General features: G+C 40.7%; 1 protein-coding gene across 44 annotated transcripts in view; it reads right to left on the bottom strand.

The window, feature by feature from the left end:
* Nucleotides 1-23480, bottom strand: part of tcf7l2 (transcription factor 7 like 2) — a 191809-nt gene that overhangs the window by 15665 nt on the left and 152664 nt on the right. For 40 of the 44 annotated variants that reach the window (XR_012096141.1, XM_073027738.1, XM_073027742.1 and 37 more), the window contains 3 exons: nucleotides 20963-21095; nucleotides 5226-5328; nucleotides 4532-4618 (listed from right to left, as the gene is read on the bottom strand). Coding sequence is in view for 43 of the 44 variants with exons in the window: in XM_073027738.1 (XP_072883839.1) it covers nucleotides 4532-4618; nucleotides 5226-5328; nucleotides 20963-21095 (323 nt within the window). In the remaining variant the exon portion in view is untranslated. The remainder of the gene's footprint in view (nucleotides 1-4531; nucleotides 4619-5225; nucleotides 5329-20962; nucleotides 21096-23480) is intronic. The other 4 variants (XM_073027745.1, XM_073027733.1, XM_073027735.1 and 1 more) reach the window with 1 other exon arrangement.

The raw sequence follows: 23480 nt of genomic DNA, 5'->3' as shown, positions 1-23480 counted from the left end.
TTGATTTTTTTTGTGTTTAGGATCTAAAGAGCAGCCATGGTAAGCGATAATCAAAAGGGGTAAAGGAAACGACTGCAAGAGGGATAGATTCAATGCGAGTCCAAATACATGTTGTGGATGCTCAGTATAAAAGAAATTCAAGAATACACTGCTGCAATTACAAAGGCCCAAAAGTCCCTTGAATTTACTAATCTTTGAAAATCACACTTGTCATGAGGAAACAGTGAGTGAAAAGTTTACCGATAATGGACAATGTGCACATTCAGTAATGAGATGAGCTAGGTATTGGGTAGAACCATTTTCACTACTGCCCCCTGTATTAAGCCAGCATACTTTTAATTGTTGTTCTTCTTTCTGGCCCGTTGGGCAGCAACCTTGCAGTTTCTTTAGCATTTCTTACGTTTTTATAAGGCCGTGTTGCTAGCTTGACGCTCAACCCAGCACAAATGGAAAGCGTGCAAGGGACCAGCCAGATTCGAACCCGGACCATTCGCCTCGCAGCCTGGCGCTGAAGCCAGTACACCACTGGCCAGCTTAGGTGGTTTCAATATGGGAGTCTAATTAATATGATTTGATTTTAGCCCCAAAAGAAAGCTAAAAATACAACTAGTGAGCTGGCTGAGGGAGAGTACTCTGTACACAATTTACAGAATACTATTGGCTTTGTTGCAACAAAGCTTTGACCTTTAGTTGACGAGACAGCCAATTGATATACAGATTGTGTGAGGAATGTGATTAGAATAAGTATGTGCTTATGTATCGTGATGACAATACACCTTTAAGAGCATGCTGTCTTATTAGATCTGCTTTGAATAATTCTGCCAGTTCCACTTGCTACCTCCTTGGGTAGCTCCAGGTGTATAGGGACACAATGCATAAGGTCAGGACTAGTGTGCTACTAATCAGCTACACAGTACAGACTAATCGAGGACATGAAAAGATGGCCAAATGGATAGTTCCAAACCTAATTTAATTTCTATTCTAATCTTTCAATAATTGAATTGAGTTAGAATGCATTGGTACAGCCACCAAGGACATGCAATAGCTTTTAATAGCCAGCTTCCATTATGGAAAAGCTTCCAAAGGAAGTGAGTTGATTCTGATTAAGCTGGAAACAGCTGTGAAGTCACATGACAGCTCGCTTCCAGAACGAGAAACCAACTACGCACATTCAAAACTCCGTGCAGTTCAAAAGCTGCAATGGGTCTGGTTACATACACGACACATGTAGCCAGACACGGCATGGTGGAACGGTAGCACAGCGCTTTATGGTATCAGTGGGAATTGACCCAGGTTCAATTCCCGCTGCCGCCTGTGAGCAGTCTGGATGTTCTTCCTGCTACTGCGTGGATTTCCTCCAAGTGCTTGGATGTCCTCCCACAGTCCAAAGACCTACCTGGTGGTAGGTTAATTGGTCATTGCAAATTGTCCTGTATTAGTATGTGGGTTGCTGAGCGGCGTGGCTTAAAGGCGGGAAGGACTGTATCTCAATCCTAAATAATATTGTTTGTTCTGTTCCGTTGTGCCTCTGTGTGAAAACCACCTGAGGAGGCGGGGGTAAAACGGCAGGTACCACATCTAAGAAAGCACATCTGCTTCCTTATTTACACACTGCCTGTGCCTTAACATTAGCCAGTAAAAGTGCTTTCACACCAGTAAAAATGGCAGGAGTTAGTTAAACCGAACATACAATTAAGAGCCGACTCATGCCAAAATGAATCGTGTGATAAACTCATTGTGAAAAGTGACATTTTGTACCTGGTAGTAAGTTCATAGCTAGTCTACAATGAATTCCTCAACTCTGGGGACAAAGCAATGGCGCAGCCCAAAAATTAATGCTTTTAGTCTTAAAACTTGCCATCGCAAATCAGAAACACAACAAAACTAGGTCAGTGACTTGACTCGATTCTCAATTAGAAATATTACGTTGTTATTTCACGTTCACTTGTAATATTTTATTTTGCTGCTTTTGCAATCTGGTATGTCCTCTGCCAAAAGTGAACATTTGGGATAACTTTCCCGCTGTGGCTCCTGTCCCTACAAATTTCCTTACTGCAGCAACAGGAAACTTTTCCGGTTCGGGTTAGCTGCACATTTCTCTGAAGTGAAGTGCCATCTTAAATGCGCAAGGCCAATGCAATTGGTTTTCTCGAGACATTTAAAGTAGTCAAGACTGTTGCAGGCAGGAAACTCACTTAAGAATTTGGAAAATATTGTGATTATGAAGAGTAGTTGTGATGGTTATATTCAGTACTGTGCAAAAGCCTTAGACACATACTGTACATATAGCTAGGGTGCCTAAGACTTTTGCACAGTACTGTATGCTATATCTTTCCAGTTACCAAATAACACAATACTGTACTATTGAGCTAATATAAAGCTAAGTGCTCTATTTCTGTTTCACAACCACCTTCCTACATTCAGAACTGTACAAAAGCCTTAGGCATCCTAGTAATACATATGTACTTAAGACTTTTGCACAGTACAGTAATAATTTTATGTATTGCACTATACTGCTGCTGCAAAAAAGCAAACGTCATGACATATGTGAGTGATGATAAACTTGATTGTGATATGGGTTTCTATTGTGGACTGAGAGTGGGAAGGGGGCAGGGAGAGGGGAATCATGGTTGGGAAAAGGGGAAGTGAGGATGGAGGGAGCAGGAAGCTCCAGAGAGACATTCTACATTTATCAATAAACTGATCGTAAGGAATCAAATTACCTTGCCTGGTGTCTCAGGGCTGGGTGTGTCTGAACCCGCATCACCACCCCCCACCCCTGGCACTCCTTTTCTGCCACCTGTCCTACATCCCTCCTGCAATGCTCCATCCTCACCATTCCCAGCATCCTTTGCACCTGCTAGATTTTGAAACTTTCTCCCGCTCCACATTGACAAATACAGTACCGTGCAAAAGTCTTAGGTACCCTAGCCTAATGCATGTCCCTAAGACTTTTACACAGTACTGTATGTGACTGAGCTCACTGTCTTCTATGTCATAATTTAGAGATCAGTCTGGCTCCCTATATTGTGAATACTGCATGTTTCCACATTACTCTGCGCTATGTGTCCGAAGAAGGTATAGGTAACACCAACACTGAACCAGTAGACATTACAATTGGCTGGCTGCTTCAGATAAGCAAATGCTTAGTTTTAAAATTAAAGAGTATCTCAGACACTGGTCTTTGGGTGGCTTTTGAACAAATGGCTTCCAGAGACTAGCAGAAGATAATACTCTGTCTGAAGCCAGTGACTCTGTTGAAAATTAAGATAATAAATTTGTTAACCCCAACTACAACTGAGCAGCTACGTGTTGGTAGGCAAAAATAACTCAATATTTTAAAACTTAATTTTTACTTTCTACATTTTTTTGTGTTAGAACAATTATTTATTGATCCCACCTCTGTGCTGTTGGTAATTTGTATGGGCAAGATTATAGTTTATGAAAAAGCAGGAACAAGATCTCAAGCTGAAGTAAGAGTTTAAGGCCTATCCATTGCTACACTTCGGACTCCTGTTTCCCTGAAAGGATCATTTTAGGTCACGCCACCCAGTCTGGACATGGGAGGATACAAAATGTTGTGGTGGGTAATTGCAGAGAGTAATATTTAACTTGAATTGTGCAATGCGCTAGATAAGGTGCTACCAAGATCCAAAAGCAAATAGGCCTTCAAGGCATCCAAATGTTTACTGAGTGGAACTAATCACTGTAAATTCTATTTCCCTCCCCTCCCCTTACCCAAGTGCCCAAAGGCCAAATAGGTCCTGTTTGGACCACCAGTCTAATGAAGTGTTGGCCAATAGCTGCCGTAAATTGTCGCCTACTTTTGGATATCAAAGTCTGTGGCGTGAATGCACAACGTTAAAGTGCTTTAACATCACTGCCAATTGGCTCCATGGAAAGAGCTGTACGCCTCCAAGTGGAAGAGCAGACTTTTTTCTCAGTAATTCAATGTTAAAGTGGCCTTTAACCTGTGATGCAAGAATGAAGATTATTGCTCTCTGAACTGACTTAGTGTGGCTCTAGTAGCAATAAGTGACTCTGCCCACTGGGTATAATAAATATTAACTGCATTTTGCTGCCTGAAAGTACTAAAACATTGTCCCTCGGGCTCCAACATTGATGTAGAGTGTGTAATAATTGCAGCATGCTCTTGACACTTCCGCCTTCCCTTGGGGACAATATTTTACCACTCACAGTCTTGAAAACCAGTCAATATTTGTGTACATTATAAATGAACTGGTCTCACAATGATGCTGGAGCAAAGGCTCCATTCCAATCGCATCACTTGCAGGTTCATTCATGGCATTTAGTTACGGAATGGCATTCAGCTTGCTCGTTCACGACAAGATCAATGTAAATGCCACACGGCAAACATTCATTCAGAAAAACAGGACACAATGTGTCCTCATTCAATAAAAACAAATGGCCAACACTGATGTAAAACAAAAGAGGCTGTTGAGAAAATGGTTGGAAGGTTATTGGCTTAATAAAAAAAAATTCTGGTTGTCACCAAACCAAGAGTACCCACCTTGACATGGAAGCATTGACAGTGAGTGCAGTAGGGTAAGGGTGTCGAAATCCCCCTGTTGTGATTGGGTAAACAGGTTGACCTTGCCTGAAAAGAAAAAGGGAAAAAAATAACTGGAAACTTCTGCTGTTGTGAGCTCGCTCTCATTTGAACCAGAACAAAAAAAATGTTGTTGATTGCACAGCCAGGATCAAAGGACGTAAATAAAGAACAATTTTAATGTGCTAAATCTGATAGAACCAGCTAATTAAATTTTATAACCTCTGCTAATGTCAACAGAGACCTTCTCCCCAAGCTAAAACTAGGTGTTTTGTTGTGATAATTAAAGAAGAAGCGGCATTTGCTTTAATGGAGCCATCACAATAATTGAGGGCTACAGATCCAAAGGAAAGCAATAATGAATGTAAATTTATACCAAAATAAAATACATCAAATCAAAGAGCCGCTGTTCTGCTTTGGGCCTCTTTTGGTATTTAGAACTCAGTAAGAAAACATTAAATTAACAGTCCTTAATTTGTAGCCTTTTGTCATAGTAACCAGTGTTGACAGGAGTTGCCAAGGGAGAAGCCCAAATAAATATGTGGGTACCCAGTAGCCAATCACAGCTCATTACAATAATTGGACAACACAGTAACATACAAAATTCTACAAGAATTAAAAGGAATAAAAAGAAAAAAGAAATGGAACTGCTTACTGTGGTACTAACCATCCTAGTGGATGGGGGATTTGGCCAACGGTACCAGGTGAGAGTGGGTAGTAGGGAGAAATGTCTGACGGATGCGGGGGTCTAGGAATTCCTAGAAATAAATGCAGAAACAGAAGTTTACACTCAAAAGTGAAGGATACAAAAAAAGTTCCTAGCATAGTTATGTCTAGATATGCCATTGTCCATTTAATTTTCAGTTGCCAACTGTTAAAATTAATGCACGCCAAGCCTTCAACAACCTGGATTTTACACCTTATTGGTAATGGCTCAACATTTAAAAATAATTTTGGCAACTTTTATTAAATATTAAGATCAGAGACTATTTATATTTGTGCCTCAATAACTCAACAATTAGAATACAAAGTAAAATGCATTTACATAATTCCTATACATATTTGATATATAGTGAGTGACCAGCCCTTTTGAGTGAACTCTCACACAAATCTGAATTAAAGAGTTTTCCCATAAAACAGTGTAGTTTCATTTGACCCTTTCCATGGCATTTAGCTCTGTAGGAATTCATTCAGTACTTTTGCAAATTGTATCACAAATTTGTTCTTTTAATACCTCTTGTGTTACAAGTATGGACATGCTAGCCCCATTCTAAATCTGATCACTCTCATAAGAAGTGGCGGGGAGGGGTGGTTTCATCAGCTCCAACTCATCATACAGGATATATGCTGAGTTGGTGACAACCTAGCCAAGAAATTGGATTTCAACTTTTTTGTCATACTGTTAGGTGCTCAATTTGCCATAACATCAAAAACGTGTCAAGAGTTGCTAAATCGGGATATTTATTTATTTTTTGAGATACAGCACAGAGCAGGCTCTTCTCGCCCTTCAATCTGCACCACCCAGCAACCCCCGATTTAATCTCAGCCTAATCATGGGACAGTTTTACATTGACCAATTAACCTACCAACCTGTACATCTTTGGACTGTGGGAGGAAACCAGAGCTCCAGGAGGAAACTCACACAGTCAAAGGAAGAACATAACAATGTCTTACAGGCAGTGGTGGGAAAAAGAAATTGCTTTTGTGGTCTTCTCCCACTAGAAGCCAAATAACACATGGCCACTTAGAGGGGAGGAGGCAGAAGTCATGGATGGCAGTGGGGGGGGGGGGGTGGAGAGCTAAAACAGAGTAGTTTTGGACAGTGCCCATTCTTATTCTGTGCTGTCCAGTCAGAATTAAATTTGTGTCCCATCGGGGACTTCTGTCACAGTTCCTGACCACGTACTCGTGGTTTACAGTACACGGACAACAAAGGCCAGGTTTCTCATCAATCTGATCGCTATTAGGGAGTCTGCAGTAAGTCCTGTGTACATTATTACACACAAGATAGATGACAGGGGAGTTACACTAGGAGAGGATGAACTTCCCAGTTCAATTCCACAGAGCAATTGTTTCATTCCTAATTCACTTTCTCAGCTCCTACTTTTGTTGACTGTCTGTAACATTTGGTTTCAAAATGTGCAGAAGTCCATAACTATCCTCAAATCGGTGGGATCTTTGCTTTTCTCCCCCACAGCCTGGATTGATGCATGTTCCGTCCCCATTCATACTCTAGAAACTTCAAGTCTCACAGCCTCCATATCTTATCTGCTTGGTAGTAGGTCCTACATTCAACACAAACAGCAAGCCTTCTACGGGATTTGGTCAACCTATTCCCTTTTCCCAGTGATCTTTGTCGCTACTTTGAAAGAAAATAAAACACTCTTTCATTAGACCTTTTAATACCCTTAACTTATTAAGAGTCAACTTCTGCCCACCATTAGTACATTTATCGAGGTCATTTAATGTGTGATGCACACAAAAAAAAATACATCAGTACATCACACAATTAGCTGCAAAACTCCGCTGATGACATCTGCCCTGGAGCTGAAGGTTTCACAAACAACTACTGTCCAGGTGACCTCACAACGTGATAATTAGTTCTATTTTATAAAGCACCTCAACGAGACATCAAGAAGCAGCATCTCATCTCACAGCTGGGCACGTTCCAGTTTTCCACTCTCAAACAAATTAAATCAATTCAGATACTAGTTCCACAATTATCAACTAGACATCCTCTGGATCCACCATTCTTCTCCTCGTCTCCTACCGTCGCAAACCATCGTTCAAGTTTAATTTTGCTTACTATTTTCCTTTCCCCTCAATGCCACCTCGTACCTCCACCAGCCCCTCTACCTTATTGAGGAAAGGGCATCACTTTGAAGTGTTCAATCAGTTTCTCCCTCCACAACCCTGCCTGACATGCTATGCATTTTCAGTTTTAATCTCATATTTCTAGACAGCAATATATTGTTTTTCGAAATGCCTGACATTTGCATGGCATATAAAGAGAAAGTACTGGAAACAGACAGCAGATGAAACAGCATCATTGAAAGAGAACCAGAGTTACCACACCAGCTAAAAGACTTTTCCTGTTGATTCTTTCCAGCATCTACCATTTTTAGCTCAGATTTCTACCATCCACAATGTATTTTATTAGCATATACATTAAGTTAATTCTGTCTCTACTAGAGGCACTCCATCCCTCTGCTAGGCTGCAGGTCACCCTTGGGGCAAGGTGTAGAGACCCCTCCTCCCAATCAGGGTCATGTGAAGCCATGGGAGCAGGTGGTGCACATCGCAAGGCCTGGTTATGCGACCACTGATGCCAGGCAATGGCTGGGGTCACCCGTCCTGTAAAGACACTGCCCAGAAGACAGCAGTGGCAAACCACTTCTGTAAAAAAAAAATTTGCCAAGAGTAATCACGGTCAACGACCATGATCACCCATGACATACGACATGGCACAATGAACAATTGAACATAAAGTTGCTTTTCTGACCATTTCTCCAAGTGAAATGACTGGACGATGATAAAGAGGCAGCAGACTAAAGTTCAAAGTAAATTTTATTATCAAAGTACATACATATACAACCCACGTTTCATTTTCTTGCAAGCATACTCAATATATTACAAAAAACACAGGAGAATCAATGCAGCCAGCAGATGGACAAACAAGCTGTGCAAATACAAAAAGAAATAAAAAAATAAGTATTAAACATCAAGAACATGAGAAGAAAAGACCTTGAAAGTGAGTCCATAGGTTGATGTAACAGTTCAGTGAGGGGGAAAGTGAAGTTGTGTGAAGTTATCCGTGCTGGTCCAAGAGCCTGATGGTTGAGGGGTGGTAACTGTTCCTGAACCTGGTGGTGAGAGTCCTGAGGCTCCTGTAACTTCTTCCTGATGGCAGCCATGAGAAGACAGCATAGCCTAATGGAGGTCCTTGACGATGGATGCTGCTTTCCTGTGACAATATTTCGTGTCGATGTGCTCGATGATGAGGAGGGCTTTACCTGTGATGGACTGAGCCGTATCCACTGCAGACAGACATGTGAAATAACTGGGTAATCACACAGAGGCACCAGACTAAATGTCTCACTGTAACAGCCAGGCAATACAACCAAGTCACCAACAATTGATGTCCTGCAGAGTGTCTCACGTCTGGACTATGTAGAACGTTGAACATTAGTGAAAATGCTTCATAGTTCACAATGAAGTACAAAAAGTTGGTCAACAAAAACAACTGATTTAGACCACAAGACATTAGGCCATTCAGCCCATCAAGCCTGCTCTGCTATTCCCAGATCCCATTCAACTCTACACACCTGCCTTCTCGTCATATCCTTTGATGCCCTGACTGATCAAGAAACAATCAACTTTTGCCTTAAGTATATGCATGGACTTGGCCTCCACTGCAGTCTGTGATAGAGCATTCCACAGGTTCAACCACTTAGGCTAAAAAAAATTCCTCCTTACCTCTGCCCTAAAAGGTCACCCCTCAATTCTGAGGCTGTTACCTCTAGTTCTGGATACCCCCACCATAGGAAACATCCTCTCACATCCACCCTATCCAGTCCTTTCACCATTCGATAGATAATGTAGCGACCCAGAAGTCAGGCAAGAAAACAAGAACTACAAATTTAATAGATGAATAGCCCTATTCCAAATACCATACCATGAAGTATTTCCATAGTTAATTGCCACTACTGAATCAATTTTATCACGTTACAAAGTGATTCTCTCAAAGTCCTTCAACTCTGTTGTATTATTGAGGGCCTAAAATACCTTACTACAGTTCTGATACCAATTTCACACATTATGTACCATATAGTACCAATTTTTTAACCTCACATATTGTATGTTGTGCAGACTGCGCATTGTATACTATGAAGCAACTTGATTCACTATGAGGCTGTTTATGCCCCCAAATAAATCGCAGTGCATAAGGAAGGGGTCAACAAGAGACAATAAACCACATTTTCCCCACAAACAATTCAGCATCCTCCTCCTCTTGCCTGGTGTCATTAAGCATCACAGTTTGTAACACAATAATGTTCACCTGGGTGCAGCCAGGGCAGTCAAGGCCGCATGAGGCCAGAATAAATGTTCGAAATTCAATTCGACAGCTCCTGTGTGGTGTTAATTATTGATATGAAAACGGTGAGGGAACTTATTTATCATGCAGGCAGAAAATGGCTTAATTAGTTGCAACAAACGACTGCTTCCTTCTCTAGACTTTTCATTTAAAGGCACAATATACATTTTATAATGCCTCCACAGTAATGGTCCTAAATTTAAGGGATTTTTTTTCCTTTCTGATACCCAGCTTGGAGTTGATTTTTTTTTTAAAAGGCGCAGTAAGAAATTAGATAAGCAGCATGCATGAGCAAGGAAAATGAATGGAGGCAAGGTTGGGGGGGAAAGAAAAGCTAGCAAGCGGGAAAATGCATGGACTGAGCTGCATCATCAACTCAAGTGGCAAGGTTTTAACTCGATTAGAGCAGCTTCCTCCATGGCCCAGGGGAGCTACTGACACTTCCTGTGGTACTGAGTCACAAGCAATCACACTGAAGTTTCTAGTCTAGCCTTTCCTTCAGGGGAAGGATGGACACGTGCTGTAAGTCTGTCTGATTGTTTGTTCGCTAATTTATTGATACAGTACAGAATATGTTCCTTTGGGCCTTTGAGCCGCACTACCCAGCACCCGACAACTCCGATTTAACTCTGGCCTAGTAACAGGACAATTTACAAATGACTAACTATCCTACTAACAGGTATGTCTCCGGACCGTGGGTGGAAACTGTAGCGCCCGGAGAAAACCCACACAGGGAGGATGCACAAAGACCTCTTACAGAGTAAGACTGAACTCCGAACTCTGACTCCCTGTAACAGCGCCGCTCTAATCATGTCCCCAAAGTCCCACTGTGGGGTTGTGCTCATCGGCCACCATCGTGGCTGGTGGTAAAAGTGAAAAACGGGTGGAATGGATCAGCATCAATTGTAACACACTCCTAATTTACCCAACTGCCATCTGCATGTAGAAGGAATGACTGTTTGAGCACAGTATTCTCTGGCTGTGGACACTCATGGAACTAAAAAGGGTAAAGATGAGACAAATACAAATGAACACAAAATGGACAGTGACAGGCCGAGGAAGCCCTTTGCCATATAATGCTCTTGGCTCATATTCTCATCAAAGCTGCGGGCAGAGGTCTTATTTATCCCCTTGTGCACATAATTTAACTCCCAGGGCAGCTGAACTTATGGAGTTGTCACATAGACTTCTAAACTGATATGATTCATAGGGCAGAGAAAGGCAGGGCCCATGGTAGCACAGTGGTTAGCATGATGCTTTTCCAGCTCCGGGTGTCAGAATTTAGAGTTCAATTCTGGTATCTACTGGAAGCAAATCTGTATGTTCCTACCTATGTTCCAGTGGGCTTCCTCCGGGTGCTCTGGTTTCCTCCCAAAGTCCAAAGACGTACTGATTAGTAGGTTAAGTGGTCATTGGAAATTGTCCTGTGATTCGGCTAGGGTTAAATAAGTGGGATGCTAGGCAGCATGACTCAAAGGGCCGGAAAAAAAATTCCCTGATTTCCAAGCCAAAAACAGGGAACTGATTAACATTCCCAAATTCCCTGCTCTATCCTATACTATCATAATAAGTTACTGCACTGCCTGAAGAAGAGTTTGAGCAAGGCACCAAGTAAATTGCCAGTCTCGATTCTCCACTCCACTTGAATTAAACATTCATGTGTCCACGACCCCAATGGTTCAAATTGATTTGCCACAGTTGGTACTGGACACTGACCTTTGGCTTTAAGTCTAACAGGGACTTATTTGCAATCTGTAACTATTATAATTGAAGACCACTGCACTCAAACATGGCTTGACACGGGGCCTAAAATGCTGCACAATGATCTGGATTGGTGTCAAGTGAAGAATACAGGGGAGCTCTTCCATGGCATCTTCTTGGAAAATGGTTCAAACAAAACTAGTAATGACCTTTCTCCTCTCACGAATTAAACAGAACCGAGCAATATACTGCAGATAAGATCGAAGATCAACTTTAACAATGCAAAAATGAACAGCCACCACAAGCCTAAACAGAGGGCAAGTTGTGTGATCGGCTTAATTGTCTGTGACCAGTACAAAATATGGTCTCCTTTTAGCTGTAGGGGATTCAGTGAAAGTGCAGGTCGCTGTTGGATTACAGTATAATGCTTCATGAAGTGAGCAGCTTTGGAGTGGTGCAATTGGAGACTGCCTTAAAACTTCGCCAGTGCAATAAATTGGATTCCCCACCCCAAGAATTTTACATGTATCCCAAAATAATTAAAATCCTTTGAAGGACTTTATTTATTCATTTGAGATACAGCGAAGAATAGGCCCTTCCAGCCCTTCGAGTCATGCTGCCCAGCAATCGCCCGATTTAATACTAGCCTAATCTTAGGACAATTTACAATGACCAATTAACCTACCAACTGGTACATCTTTGGACGGCAGGAGGAAACCAGAGCACCTGGAGGAAACCTATGCGGTCAAGGGGAGAACATACAAACTCCTTACAGGCAGCGGTGGGAATTGAACCCGGTTCACTGGTACTGTAAAGCGTTGTGCTGCCTAACTTGCCTCATAGCAGTGCAAGAATCTGACCAGCTACCAGTCACTTGGCATTTCCCAGGTCATTATTGTGATTTATGTTGTGTAGGGAAAAGGCCTTATGCTAACTGGCAAGGAAATCGATTCAAATTAAGTTCTTAAAAATTAAAGTGTGTAGAAAAAAAGTAAGAGCTGGTCGAGCCTAAATCTTCATATGAAGTGAACGTGGAGTCCATTTGATCATATGGGATATGCAGACCTAATGGCCAAGACACTGAAAAGTAGTTTAACCTCACATATACGGGCTTCTTGCATTAAACTGCAACCTGAAAACAAAGTTAAAATAGCACCAAGGATCAGCAAGTAAGCAAAATGCCAATGTCACAGTACCAGAGACCTCATATGAACAATGGGTGTAATCCAAGGCAGAATGAATACTCGATATGCAGATATTTCACCCATTAAAAGAACTAATTGACACTCTTTTTCTTTCCCGTGTTAACCAAAGAGGAAAAAATGGGCCAATCTGTATCTACCTTGAGCATGAACTAACCTGGTGACCACAAGCTCAAGTTTTATAAATTGGTCACAAATTACCTGCTTAAAACCTGCCATTTCTTTCTCACGGTTCCCCTTGGCTTACGAGCAAAAGCTTGCTGATGCTCGCTTCTTTGATACTCACCTCGCCCTACCACCCATCTTTCAATCATATTCCAATCAGATGAGCACAAAACATCTCCATAAAAAGCAAACACCAAACTATATCCAGTTCTCTTCTTGGCAGCTGTCTTGATACCAAGACAGTTTGACAGCAAATGGAATTTTTTTTTTAAACTGTGCAGATGTTTGAAGTCTGAAGTAAAACCAGAAAATGCTGTGAGAACTCAGGAGGTCAGGCAATATGTGTAGAAAGAGAAAGAATGTTAACGCTTCAGGACCCAAGTCCTTATTGTTAAAAATATATCCAATCACCCAAATTCAGCCTTATCTGCCAATTATGGGCTGGTTCTGCTCGCTGCCTGTGATGTTTACTCAGTTCTGTGTTGAACTGAGGTTGAAGCTGAGGCCTGCTCCAAGTCTCATATCTATGGACTCACTTTCACTCTGAATGCTGTTTGCTTACTTTATTATTTACACAATGATTGTTTTTCTCTCTCTCTCTGTACATTGGGTGCCTGATGGTCTTTTTGTTAATGGGTTCATTGGGTTTCTTTGTTTGGTGGCTGCCTGTAAGGAGACGAATCTCAAGGTTGCATTATATATACATAATCTGAATGTTGAAACCCCCATCAAGCTCAAGTTGACTGCTGCAGTACACTCCACTGTTCTGCTCTCTGTGAACTCAAGACTATGCCTGTGTTCCAACATGCACCACTCACACATCCTCATCATACCCTCTGACCTACAGTGGCTTCCAGCTGAGAATACAAGAGTAGGCCATAAGGCCAGTTAAATTGCTTTCATTTTTGAACAAGATTATACATAATCCCCTTCTTGAAATCTATGTTGTTGATCACCCTCCTAAGCTTGATTCCATCTGTTTGATCTCAGCTTTGAATTCATTATTCTCTTTGTTTTTAGGTTGCTGCCCCCGCTCCCCCCCTATTTGTTTAGCAGAGATTCCTTCACCAATGTTGTGCCAACTGGTCTGTGGAAGCTCTCCATCTTAAATACAGATAGGCAGCAAACTATCTACCAGTCCTCTCACATTTCACCTTTCACTGAATGGACCAACTACTAAATGAATGTTCAGGTAAGGCCTGTGTTATAGCTGCCTGAGTAACAGAAATTCACCTTATAGAATTTATTTTTTAAAAACCCTTTTCTTGACATATGCACAGCTGACAAGGCTTCACATTATGGAAAATTGTGATCCAGGAAGTTTTCGAGAGCAAGGGTCATTTTTATCTGAGTATTCTCTGTTAAAAAGATTTTTTTTTACTGCATGGCTTTAAATTCATACAAAGCTTTAATTTTAGCAACCTTATCTTTATTTCTAAATCTTTCCATGTCTGCATCCCTACCCACCCTTAATCTTCTCTATCTTAGAAGATGTTTATCTTCTGAGACACCTGTAATTTCCAACTAGGTGGTCTTGGGCATCTACAAATCTAACTGTTCTCCTCCGGTTTCCATGGTCCTATGCTCCAGATCAGGGGTTCTCAACCTGGAGTCCATGGACCCTTTGCTTAACGGTATTGGACCATGTCATAAAAACATTAAGAAGAACACCTGCTCTAGATTGTGTGCAGGGGTTACCAAACTGAGGTCCACTGACCCCTTGCTTATTAGTATTGGTCCACGTCATAAAAAAGATTGGGAACCCATGTTCTAGAGCATGGAATCTAGAATTCTAGAGTATAGAGTTTCCTCCCATGAAGCTCTCCATTTCTAATCTCCCCCTTCTCATCAAAAAAAACGTATGATCAAGTTTTTAGTGACATTCATCAAATGTTATTTGAAAGAATTCCTGCAAAGTGCCTTTGATATTTGCCTGGGTTAGTGAAGAGGCATAAATCCTGACAGTCCAGTCCAATCAGGCACCACCTGCAAGAACGCCCAACTGAAGGACATTTGTAAAGCAACTCATAAAAGAAAGCAACAAATCTATACATCTATTCTGCATGTCATGACATTTTCAAGTCTCGTGTTTATAGACCTCGTGTAGGACAAAGTAGATAGATAGATAGATAGATAGATACTTTATTCATCCCCATGGGGAAATTCAACATTTTTTTCCAATGTCCCATACACTTATTGTAGCAAAACTAATTACATACAATACTTAACTCAGTAAAAATATGATATGCATCTAAAATCACCCTCTCAAAAAGCATTAATAATAGCTTTTAAAAAGTTCTTAAGTAGTTTACTTAAATACATTGAGTCCTAACCCCGGCACTTTAACATATCTTACTCCTGGCGGTTGAATTGTAAAGCATTTGTTCAATGAATTTTATATTGAAAACTGAAACTACAGTTCTCACACTTTAAAATTGGCCTTGTTTGTTTCTTTGCATTAACGGAAATATTCGCAAAATTGGCAAATTCTAGCTTCTTTGTGCTCATAACTAAATCTCCTCCATGAGATTTTTATCTCCCTCGGGAATCAGCTACATAGTTGAACAGTGCATCACAGTTTTCTCATTTTGTATTTTCAATAGCTGCCTGGGAGTTCTCCAGCCCAAAGAAGATTGACTCCTGAACATAGATGCCTGTTCAAAAGCTGCATCTTTGTGGGTAGAGCACCGACCATGTGTTCAGCTGAATTTTCATGCACTGACCACATACGACTGTAGAATAACAAATGTGGAGGGGACGTTTCTTACAGTGAGGGAATCTAGGACTAGAGCGCACAGCCTCAGAATCCATTAGAAATGGATGAGGAGGAATTTCTCTAGCCGGAGTGGTGAATCTGTGGAATTTGTTGCCATAGGTGGCTGTGGAGGACAAGTCATTGGGTATATTTAAGGCAGAGCTTGACTGATCAGGGCACAAAGGGATACAGGGAGAAGGCAGGAGATTGGGGCTGAGAGGAAAATGGATCAGCCATGATGAGCAGGCTCCATAGGCCAAATGGCCTAATTCTGCTTCTATATCTTATGATCTTAAATGGAGCAGTACAGATAGATGTGCTGCAAAGAAATGGACACTTCTGTACATTATGTCCAGCCAACATTCAATGCTAATCCCATTAGGTCTATATCCTTCTCTGCCTTGACTATTTCATAGTCTATCTAAAGGTCCATTAAACAAAGAGGTTGTATCTGATTCCACTATCGCCCACAGCAGGACATTCCAGATATCAACCCATCCCTGTGAAATGAAATTTTCCCCTTTAAACCTCCTTTCTTTCACCTTAAACCCAATGTCCTTTACTTTATCACTGGAAAAACAGTTTCTGACTATCTGTGCCCATATACCTTTATCAGGTTGGCCCTCAGCTTCCTGCACCTGGGGAAAACAAGCAAGCTATCCAATCTCTCCCCATGATTGAAATTCTCCAATTACAGAACATGAAGGAGAAGTTCCTCTGCACTCTCCCCGGCACAACCACATCCTTTCCATAGTGTGGTGACCAGAACTGTAACCAACAACCCACAGAGCCTCACCCTCACGCAGACTAACCAGTATTTGCAAAGTTGATAATGTGTCAAATTTTACAGGGCCTTGAAAAAGTATTCAGCTCTCAACTATTTGCATATTTTACACTAATTTTCTAAATTTAAAATGTATCGAAGTAGGATTTTTGAGCCAATCTACAAAACATTGTGCAACATGTCAAATCAAAAGAAAAATTCCAAAATCTGTCAACAATTTACTAAAGATTAAAAAACAAAATTGCGAGGCTGAAAACATATTTATCCCCTTTGTAATCACTAGGCTCGCTTTCCTCAGGTGCAATAGGTGCAATTTATACCAACTCACCAAATTTGTTGATATGGAAAACTGGAGGATCACCTTGTTTTGAATGAATTCATAAGAATAAATACCTCCTCTCTCTGTATGGTCCAACCGTATAGTAGATTTTCAACAGACCAAACCAAAACGAAGACAGAAGAGCATTCAAGGCAAGTCAGGGAAATGACAATAGAGAAGCACAAACCTGGAGAAGGGTGCAAGAACATCTCAAAAGCACAGAATAGATTCCTCAGAGCTCAGTGCAATCCACCATAAAAAAGTGGGAAAAGATGAAACCACTGCCACACTGCCGAGGTCAGGCTGCCCCTCAAAACGTCACTGGAGAAGAGTGGCACTTGTATGAGGGGCTACTGTGATGCCAACAGTCACTCTGGGGGAGTTACAGAACTCAGTGGGTGCAAGTGAAGATGAAGCTCATGGCTCCACAATCTCAAAGGCCTTGCACGAAAAGGGCGTTTATGGATGCGTGGCAAGGAAGCAGCCTGACTCAGAAGAATAACACACAGAAGATATTGTAAAGACACAGAAGGAGGTCTTGTGGTCAGATGAGACTGAAATGGAACTTTTTTTGCCTCTGCACTAAATGTTACGTATAGCGTATATCTAATACCACCACCATACGTAAAGTATGGTGGAGGTAGCATCATGCTATGGGATGCTTTGATAGGAAATCTGGTCAGAATTGATGGGAAGATGAATGCTATTAAATAGAGAGAGATCCTGGATCCTCTCTGCTGTCTTCTGCCAGAGAGCTTAAACTGGGGAGGAAGTTCGTCTTTCAGCAGGACAACAATCCAAAGCACACTGCAAGAACAACTATGGAATGGCTTCCAAGGAAGAAAACGGATGCCCTTGAGTGGTTCAATCAGAGACTTGAACTTAATCCAATCGAACATCTTTGGCAAGACCTCAAGACTGTTGTCCACCATCGCTCCCCAACTAACCTGGCACAGTTTGAGCAATTTTGCAAGGAGGAATGGGCCAATCTTCGTCCATCAAGTTGTGCAAAGCTAATACAGGCGTATCCAAAAAGACTACTGGCTGTAATAACTGTGAGAGGTGCTTCAACAAAGTACTGAGCAAAAGGGGGACAAATACTTCTGAGCAACTGACATTTCAGTTTTTGAATTTTTCCTTTTTCACACTACAATTTTTAAGGCTCCACTGTGAAAAAAGGAGCATGTAATTCACAAATAAAAATTCTCAGATTGATCAAAGTCCCCTCTATTGCCATTTAAGAAGAGAGGCAGGGTCTTCCCGCTGCTGCCTATTGAGTCAATTTATCTATTAACATTTCACAAAGGTGGCAATCCTCCCTTGGCGGAGAACTATTAATGGATGGCACCTGGTCAAGAAATATTCTTAAAGGCAAAAGAACTTTGTGAAATCAATAGCAATTCTGTTATGTTTTAGATAGGAGAGCTATACAATTACGATTTTAAAAAATCTGCATAAGCTAACTATAGTATCAGACAGAACATATTCCTTGCTTACATCCTTTGTGCAAGCATGGAACATTTATGAGGACCATCATCGTTATGTGCCTTGTCATATGATGTGGGTGATCATGGTCTTTCCATGACCACGATTGCTCTTGGCAAATCACTTCTGTAGAAAAATTTCCCATTGCCTTCTTCTAAGCAGTGTCTTTGCAAGACGGGTGACCCCAGCCATTATCAATACACTTCAGAGATTGTCTGCCTGGACTCAGTACTCACATAACCAGCACTTGTGATATGTACCAGCTGCTCATACAACCATACACCACCTGCACTGGGGCTAAGCAGGTGCTACACCTTGCCCAAGGCTGACCTACAGGCTAGCAGAGGGAAGGAATGCCTTACACCTCCTTTGGTGGAGACACATCTCCACCCTACCACCCAGAATCGCCCTGTACATAATACTGCCAAGATAAAAGGAGACAACTGCAGGTTCCAAGAACTCTCTCTCTCTTCTACTGGTACTTTGTGTATTTAATATTTCTGTAATGTTGAGTAATATTGTAAATACATTGTTTAATTAAGCATTCTTTGTTCATTGTTATAGTTTGTAATTCCAGAAAGTAATCAAAAAAGAAACATGGAAAGCCAGGGAAACACGTACCTAGTTTCTTTTCTCTAGTGAGGTGTGCACACATGACATGACGTATGCCATTCATGAACTGCTTACATACAACTCGTAATGAATTATGTAAACAAAGAATGCTTAATCAAACAATATTTTACAGTATTACTCGAATATTAAATACACTACAGGTACTGTTACCCAGCTGAAGATAATTATTGACATTGGGGAGCCAAATCTTCAATGCAGATAAACAGCACTGAACTATTGTGCGTGAATTTGCCAGCAAATCAACTGCAAGATTTAATCAGTCAACTGATGTACAACATTTTCCAATAAACCAACAGCACAATCTGAACTCTATTCAAAACGAGGTGCATGATGGTCAGACACGCGTCCTTTCAGTCTGATCAAGTGTAATAGCTGATTTAAACATACTAATGAAAAATACAAAACACTAACATTGTCCCACTTACAAATGATGGATCATGTACCTAATTAATGTTGTTACTTCAACGATTTGTTTTTAAGATTTTTAATGCTAACTACAAGTTGGTGAAAATTCTCAAAGATGCGTGAATGGAAATTTTAACATGCAACTTACGCTCTCATCTCAATGCTTGCTTCTCTAAATTCTGCCACGAGGAACTTTATCTTACCTGACCAGTGAAAGGGAACACCCTTAAAATGAGAGCAGTCGGTACAGAGACTGGGCAGCAAACTAATAAATGCGCCTGCAATATCAAACATTTCATCAGCCTCTTTTTTTGTGGTATCTGCTCTAAATGGGATTCATAGTTAACAACTGATGAAATATCAGTTACGTAAAACTGATAGAAACCTGTGACTTTGCTACATTCAGCAAGTCTGTCATTTAGGTGATTGATTATCGTGACAAACTTTCAGGGCTTCCCTTACAAAATTCAGACTTAGCTGTTGCTGCAAGCACTGAAAATTCCTTCAGAGCTTGTAAATTTTGTAGATATTTAAGTGTCTAGGGGAAGAAGAGAAAATGATTCTCTTTCTCTCTCCTCATCCTACCACACGCTCCCCCCTTCACCCATCCAACTCTGTTCTACACCTTCCTTTCCCATCAACATTCCGCAGCGAAGTAGCACAAAATCTACAAAAGAAGCATAACCTTGCTTTTGGATTTGAATCCCTGAAGAAAGAGGCATGACTAAATTGACCCCCCCCCCCCCCAAAGGCAAAACTGGAATTAGAAGCAAGAATCAGAGAGGCATCCAACAACAGCACTATTGCATAAATATCCCAGTACAAATGCCATAATGAAGAGCCAAATAAAACCAAATGAAGAAGAATTTTTCCATGCACTAATATATTTTATTATGTCCCAATCAATTTGAGTGATTGCTCAAATTACTGTTTTAAAAAGGCTTTGATGGTGGCATCCGTCGGTCTCGAGAGACCATGGATCTGTGCCTGGAGTTTTTTGTATGGGAGACCGGCAGTTGCCCAAGCTGCAAGCCTTCCCCTCTCCACGCCACCGATGTTGTCCGAGGGAAGGGCACTAGGACCCAAGCAGCTTGGCACCGGTGACGTCACAGAGCAATGTGTTGTTAAGTGCCTTGCTCAAGGACACAAACACGCTGCCTCAGCTGAGGCTCGAACCAGTGACCTTCAGGTTACTAGTCTGATGCCTTGCCCACTAGGCCACGTGCCAACACAAAAGGCTTTACTGTTTTAGAAAGAGTAGGCATACTTCTTAAACCATTAACTTCACCCATAAAATATATTAACAAGTTCTTTACACTTATTGTGAATTTTTCATGCTGCATCAGATAGAGATTATCAATTATTTTGTTCTCCTTTACACTGATGAACGACATTAAACAATCTTGAATCTTGAAGTGTGTATTTAGAAAATGAGCAACAGTGCAGTATGGCCAATGGCACACATTCATTTTTTTATTTTTTTTTAAAAAGACATCTTTTTTACCATTAACAAAAAACTTATGGTAGCATTAAAATCTGGAACAAAATCATATTTAAGGGAAATTTTTTTGTTCTGCTTGCCTTTGAGTAATGTATCCTAAACAAAGGCACAAAAGAAAAATTTTAAGAATGAACACAAGAATGTTTAAATTTAATAAAATTACAGTTGTCCGTTTCTGGAAATGTAGAAGCGTTCAAACAATATTTAACATCAAGTTTGAATGCAGACATAGATTCCTCCAACAGTTTCTGAACAAAGCAAAAATTTGTTTGAAAGAAAACAAAAAATGTTTCCGAAGAAAACAACAATGTCAGTGAAGATTTTTTTCTCTCGCGTGCTTGACCTACCTGTTTTGGGGTCCACATCTGCTGGTAAGTGTGGTGGAGGGTTACCTGGTGTGAAGTGTTCATTGCTGTACGTTATCAGCGGCGTTAGCGGGTGAACATGGTGAGGATGCTGCACAACAGGTACTTTGTTAGACTGTCAAGAGAAAAATAGGAAAGATAGTGTGTTAGACAAGAGTAACCATCCAATGAACCATGACGAGATTAATGGCACCAGGCTGAATCCAGAATGGCGGTGCAGGGAGATAGGGGGAGGGAACAGATATTTAACAGCCTTCTGCTAATCCTTCCACAAAAGTACTTGAACAGATTAGGTGGTGCCAAAAACCAAGAGACCTGTATGAGATGAATGGTTCTGAGTCAGATTTTATTTTAACATGTTATCAGTTAAAAGAATTAGAATAAAGGAATGCAATTTGAATGACGTATAAAGCAACCATGCCTGTTCATACTTATTAATCAGGTTTTGCTTTCTTAGCAAACATATCAGCATCAGGTTTGACATCTCAGGAAAAACGTTGTGAAATGTGTTATTTTTGCGACAGCAGTATAATGCAATACATAATATGAATAGGATGTATTGTACGAAAGTCTGAGGAACATATATATAGCAAGGGTGTCTAAGACTTTTGCGCAGTACTGTATTTGGAGTGGAGAGCGAGTTTGTAAAACTGGCCGGGGCAAAGGATGTTGGGAACGGCAAGGGTGGAGCGTCGCGTGTGCAAGCATACCCAGCCCTGACAAGGTTATTAGATTGAAAACAATTGGTTTACTGATCATTAACGAATGACTCTCTGGTGCTTCTCGCTCCCTCCCCTCTCCCTTCCCCTTTTCCCAACCAGGATTCCCTCTCACTGCCCCTTTCCCACTCTCAGCCCACAATGGAGACCCAGATCAGAATCAGATTTATCATCATTCACATATGTTATGAAATATGTTTTTCCATAAACAGCAGTAGTGCAGTGCAATACAAAAAATTATACAGTACTGTATAATATATAAATTAAATAAGTAGTGCAAGAAGAGGAAAGAAAAATATAGTGAGATAGCAAACATACTTCATTTTACCACATCACAAATAAAATCCATTAAACAGGAACCACTAAGGGAATTAAGAATCTAAAAGGTTATCCAAGGTAGAAAAATGATTAAAATTCCAGCCCTTCTACAATGATATATGACTAATAAAATAGTTGAAAAGCCCAATGTGTTTCCTCATGCCACTTAGCTAGGTTTATGAATTTCCAGGAGAATCAAAATACCCGGTCTTTCGTCTATTTTGTTTAATCCAATTGAACTTGCCTACGATACTCTTACATACTGTTACAGACAGAGTAGGTAATTTTGTACAAGATCCAATTCACCCAAAACATAAATATCACCATAAAATCACAAGAACTGTACTTCATGCAACACTGCATTAGATCAAATTAATTGTAATGAATCGAACTTAGTACAGTGCAAAATTAATTCATACACACACGTGATGATTGGAGACAGACACTATTCAGGAAAAAAAGTTAATGGCTTATAGTATCATCAAGTCTGCTTTATTAGTGGGGTGTAGAGTCTTTACATTACACGCATAATCTAATGACTGTGAGTATGTAATTCAAATTCACCCCTTTTACTACTCGGGGCTGAGAGCTGGACAACATAATTAAAGATTCAGAGTAAAAGTGACAATGTCAACACTTTATACCTTGTTTTACCAGGCCACGTCATCTGCGTATCAATAGCCAGAATATATTACTATTTCTGGGACCCCACCAAAGACACTGAGCAGCATTAACACAATACTGCATTCTATTTGAAAGGCTGAAGGGTATACATTTGAATAAAACTTTTAAGACAATTGTTAACATCAACCATAATGGCATTAAATTATTGGGTCCCGCTTTAGTTACATAGAACACCAAGTGTGCAAAATGTCATTTTCAAAGCTGCTCAGTAAGTTCCGAATGTTTTCAAGACATGACTGATGTATAGGATTTGCAGGACTAATATTGTTACGACTTGATAATGACCAGCAGCCACCACAACCTCCCTTTGCTTGGGAAAAAAGACAGATTAGCTTCCCATTGAAACAAATGACATGCAAACCCTTGAACTTCAGCATGAAGATTTCATCACGATGCCACGAGGCATTTCAGGCAGTGGAATCACAATTGCCTGCTTTTCGGCAGAAGGCTTTGTCCACTGGCATCATCAGCTTCCTGTAAATCTATGCCTTGGAAAGAATTTGATACAAAATTCTGTGAGCAAACAGCAGGAGGCTACAGATAGTTATTTACTGTCTCCAGTCTCTCATGTTTCTAATTGGCGCCTGCAACTGTACTAATGAGTAACAGGACACATGGACAATGCAGGGTAGATGGTGATTCACGTTCCTCCCCTTCATCAACAAACTTAATTTTAATTGCAATGAAACATTTACTGACAAACAAAAGTCAATTAGGGCCCTACACAATCCAACTGCAGCTCATCTCATTTGAGAGATTCTTTTCACTTTTCCCTTCAA

This window comes from Hemitrygon akajei, chromosome 23 (genome assembly GCF_048418815.1).
Source record: "Hemitrygon akajei chromosome 23, sHemAka1.3, whole genome shotgun sequence".
Lineage (NCBI taxonomy): Eukaryota > Metazoa > Chordata > Chondrichthyes > Myliobatiformes > Dasyatidae > Hemitrygon > Hemitrygon akajei.
This window is presented reverse-complemented; position numbering and strand designations above follow the sequence as displayed.